Source organism: Anneissia japonica, unplaced genomic scaffold (genome assembly GCF_011630105.1).
Source record: "Anneissia japonica isolate Jap-2015-1 unplaced genomic scaffold, ASM1163010v1 scaffold287600_len331809_cov165, whole genome shotgun sequence".
NCBI lineage: Eukaryota > Metazoa > Echinodermata > Crinoidea > Comatulida > Comatulidae > Anneissia > Anneissia japonica.
In genome coordinates, this window is record NW_022703713.1 from 198993 (window position 1) to 203796 (window position 4804).

The following is a 4804-nucleotide window of genomic DNA, read 5'->3' on the forward strand; positions in this document are numbered from 1 at the left end:
TATTGAGCTACCGGAAAACCTCGAATAGAACCCCCAATGGATTTAATCTTGAGATGAAGACCATTTTTAGTCAAGCGCACACCCCAACCTCCTCACACTATAGCTTGCAAAGATAGCCTCGCAAAGAAGTCCATCTCGAACTGTACTTCAAAGAAACACAATTCATTTAAAACACGCTTAGCTTACACAGTTTAGGTGATTTAATGCCGGTTAGGTTACAGTGGCCCTATTTATTCTTTTTGTATTAGTAATTCCCAAACTCTTTACTTTGAAAAAAAGAGCCCCGAAAAGCACTCATCCCGAAAAGACGCCCATCCAAAGTTCGCAAAAAAAAAAAAAATGAAGCCCGAGGCTTTTATTCGAAATTTGACGATGTGCTCCTCAACCCAGTAAATATTTGTATAATTAATTTGTTTGTTCATATCCAGGCCTGTATGAAAGACTGCATGTATAGGGAAACATTTGAAAACTGTGGCTGTTATGATCCTAAGTACGTTTTCTCTCCGGAAACAACACCGATTTGCACAGTTGAAGATGAAAATCAAGGTAATCGAATGGACGTAGAGTATGTCATTTCATTAGGGCTCGAGCTTTTATTTAACGACGTGACGGTAGAACGTATTCACTTATGCGTAACCGTCCTACGTTCTCTGCACAAAATAGCACAATGGGAACTAACGTTCTCGCATGCGCAGAAGAATTTTTTTTAGTGACGTCTTTTACGTCCACTGTTACTGTGTCGTGCAATCGAAAGTTCCATAATTAGCAAGATTACGCAAAAACTAAGGAAAGGATCATCATAAAATTTAGTGGAATGGTTCATAATAATCTACGAAAGAGATGATTAACTTTTGGGGAAAAAGGATTTTTCCCTTGAAAATACCCTAGGTTAAGTGCATAAATCGTCGCTCACATCACGAACTAACACAATTAAATTCAATTGTGTTAGTTAAATTAAATTAAATAATAAATAAATAGATAGATAGATAGATAGATAGATAGATAGATTGATTGATTGATTGATTGATTGGTTGATTTGATTGATTGATTGACTGACTGACTGACTGACTGACAGATTGATTGATTGATTGATTGATTAATTAATTAAATTTTTTTTATAATTAATTAATTAAATAATTTTGTAATAATTAAATAAATAATTAATTAATTCATATGAATGAATGCATAAATAACAACTGAAGTTCATTTAAAAGCAGAACAAATCGAAATATGTCCGAGGATATATTAATTTAATAGTATGACATTAAATGTTCTAGGAGAAACACCATTAAGAATCCGGGGAGGGAAATTGTTCATCATTGTAGGGCATGAGTACCTAATGTTATGTTGAAAATAATATGTGTTGTGGGAAGGCATGTGAATATTACTTCTAGCTCGGGTGGGGAAATTGAATGAATGAATGAATGAATGAATGAATGAATGAATGAATAGATAAATAAATAACAACTGAAGTTCATTTAAAAGCAGAACAAATCGAATTATGTCGGAGGATATAATAATTTAATAGTATGACATTAGGTGCAGTTTGATTTTCTTTGAAATTTTTTCAAGAGAAACACCATTAAGAATTGGGGAAGGGAGATTTTTCATCATTGTAGGGCCTGAATATCTAATGTTATGTTGGAAAATAATTAATGTTGTAGGAAGGTATGTGAATATGAGTTCTAGGTCGGGTGGTGTAATTGTGAATAGAGTAATTGGGAATAAACATATTGCATAAATAATTTAGTAGTATAGAATGCGTTGCAGAGAATACACATTTTCCTCGATGAACTAAATTAATGTCAGTGAATTTGAGAAGATTCAATTTGGAAAATAAATGGGAAGAATGAGACCGTGGTGGCAGCTATGATCCTTATAGCCTTCTATTGAAGAATTTGGAGTTTGTTGATGTTGGATAAATATGTATTGGCCCGGACAATGTTGCAGTAGCTCAGATATGGAAGAATGGTGAGCAGCAGAGGATACGGAGGATGTTATTGGGTAAAAAGGCTTTTGGAAATTTAAAGTTCTATCTCGGTTATGTGTTTTCAAATGTTAAGCTTGTCTAAATATACTCCTAAAATAAAACAGTTTGCTGATTGAACAGGGGGGATGACCAGGGAACAGTGAAATTACACTGTTCCCTGGGATGACAGAATTATCAGTAAAAGTCTTTTGTGTTGAGTGGTCAATATTTCTTAATTTCTGAGGGGTTCCAAACAGGATGAAGTTACATTTTTTATAATTTATTGAGAGTTTATTCACAGCAAAGTATTGGAACATGGGAAGATTGGAATTAACAGTATCGAAGGCAGATTCGACAGTATCATTTCGACTGGCTTTGTGAAGAGAATCTAGACGTTTTGGTGTTATGTTTTCCGTTATAGAAAAAACAGATTGTTTAAGGGATCTTTTGTTCCTGAAGACATCTGTGCGTGTACAATATATATACGAGGTGAATTTGATGATTATGGGTCTTGACTTAGATGATTTAGATTGATTGCGCTTCTTCCTGCCGAGCCGGTGTGTTCGATCGAAGTCAGAGAGCACAATATCATCGGTGATCTTAAAAGTAATAATATCCAATGCTAATAGAGTCCGTATCTTCATGACTTCACTCCGGTACGCCGTGCAACAGGAGACAGTTGCGCCTTTTGTTCAAGCTCATCAATTCTCACCCATTGCTCGGTTTTCCGCTACCAGGATATTATTGTGTTCCAGCAATTCAACAATGTCGCCCACTGTTCTCTGGTTTTCGTAGGCTACACTAGCAGCAACATTTTTTCTAACTTTCTCCAAAATAGGTTTACTAATTCCTCATATAGTGTTTCGCTCACAAATAGCGTTAATAATTTTTTCAAACAGTTCTGGCGAGGACAGAAGACGGTTGCTAATACTGGTTGCTACTATCGATATCAACTGTGGATCATCGGCTAAGATGTTTTGAAGGGGGCCTGGTGGCGGCGATGACAATGACTCGGAAACCAGTGTCTCTGTTGCCGCCGACGTTGCTGTATTAACACAAGTGTTCGGGCCCAGGTTTATGTTTTTCTTAGTAGATGGATCATTTTCACAGATTTTATCGCTACCACGTTTCGATTTAGATGTCTTGTACTGGTAACCATTGATCAAGGTTATTACCAGCAAATTCCAATGTTTGGATGGTAGGATGCAGTATGTGTTTACTTCAGTCAGCACATTCGTACGTGTATCTCCCAAAACTTGCCAACATCACTGCTTACTCTGGTCAAAACGCTGAAGAAAAGGAGAAGGTACTCGGACCTGTACAGATTCGATTACTCCTTTCCGCCAGATGAAACCAGGCGTTCTAATCTGTCTGTCCATAACTTAATCTAAGTGACCGATTTATTAGCAAAATTTATAATTAATAATTAGACAGGCAACCGACTGTAGGCTAAAAATAAAGAAAATAATGTCAACGAATAAAATATTCAAAGACGTCACGCTGACTGAAAGATGCAATGGAGAAGTAAAACAATCTATTAAAATAGAAATAAGATATTGAAAAAAATGAAAGATACGGAAATATATGAGAATACTGTAATGAGTTTTTTTTTAATCAATCTACACACACACAATCACAATAGCATTTATATTCGTATTATTTTAACGCAAAAACACAAATCGCATTCAGTGAGTCGGAAAAATCGTCCCTCACATCACGAACTAACACAATTAAATTCAATTGTGTTAGTTCGTGAAATCAAAAAAGCGCGTCAAAATACGCGCTGCTGTCGTTAAGGACTTTTTGTGTGGTAAAGAATACAAAATTGCTTGACAACCAATACGCGCTCGTTTTGACGCGCTACTGTGATTTCACGAACTAACACAATTGAATTTAATTGTGTTAGTTCGTGGTGTGAGCGACGAAATGTTTATAGAACAATCCTAATATTCGAATTTTTTTTAATCAGTGAGGTGTATGGAGGCAGTTGAAAATCAGATTATAATAGGAAATATCACCTGCAGATGTGGACCGGCATGCTCGTAAGTATATCATCTTTGTTTTTTTTTTAATATATTGAATAAAAAAGTATATCATCGTAAGTAAGTATGGACGTAAATATCATCATTACCAACATCACAGGGATTTCGTCCCCTATTCGTGACGTATACAAAGTAATTTTGGCGCTCTCCGGCAGAGGGAGAAACCCCTGCCCGGAGTCGAATTTCCTATAAGCTGAGAAAACGTAATAGATGAGAATCTGAAAAAGAATTAATAAAAATATTTAATTAGATGAGAATCTGAAAAAGAATTAATAACAATCTTAAATATACCAGCAATTGAATACATAGCGAGAACGTCATAACACCCGAAGGCGTTTGGTGATCCAAGCGCCAGTAAGGTCCGAATCCATTTCATTTCGTTAAGGTGCCTGCCTAATACATCGTTGGATTTTGACTTATTCAGTCAGCTTAACATTATTTGTAGTCGAAATTGCTCGATAGTTTTCAGTGGCATATATCTGATACCATTTGACTCGTTATTTACTGTATGTATATTACCTATACAAGGACCCCCAATATACATAGATGTATGTACTGTTAGCAATTTAGTTGTTCTTTGTTGTCAACAGAGAGATTTTATATAAAACCAGCATATCCTCAACAATGTGGCCAGGAAATGACTATATGGTAAGTGTATGTGTTGCAATTATATTATGATATAGTAATAATGATGATGATGATAATAATAATAATAATAATAATAATAATAATAATAATAATAATAATAATAATAATAATAATACAGTATTATTAATAATAATAATAAAAATAA

The 4804-nt window shown here is 34.9% G+C and overlaps 1 protein-coding gene across 1 annotated transcript in view; it reads left to right on the forward strand.

The window, feature by feature from the left end:
* Nucleotides 1–4804, forward strand: part of LOC117104502 (acid-sensing ion channel 1C-like) — a 27287-nt gene that overhangs the window by 15293 nt on the left and 7190 nt on the right. The window contains exons 6-8 of the mRNA XM_033245354.1: nucleotides 429–546; nucleotides 3939–4011; nucleotides 4602–4659. Coding sequence (XP_033101245.1) covers nucleotides 429–546; nucleotides 3939–4011; nucleotides 4602–4659 — 249 coding nt within the window. The remainder of the gene's footprint in view (nucleotides 1–428; nucleotides 547–3938; nucleotides 4012–4601; nucleotides 4660–4804) is intronic.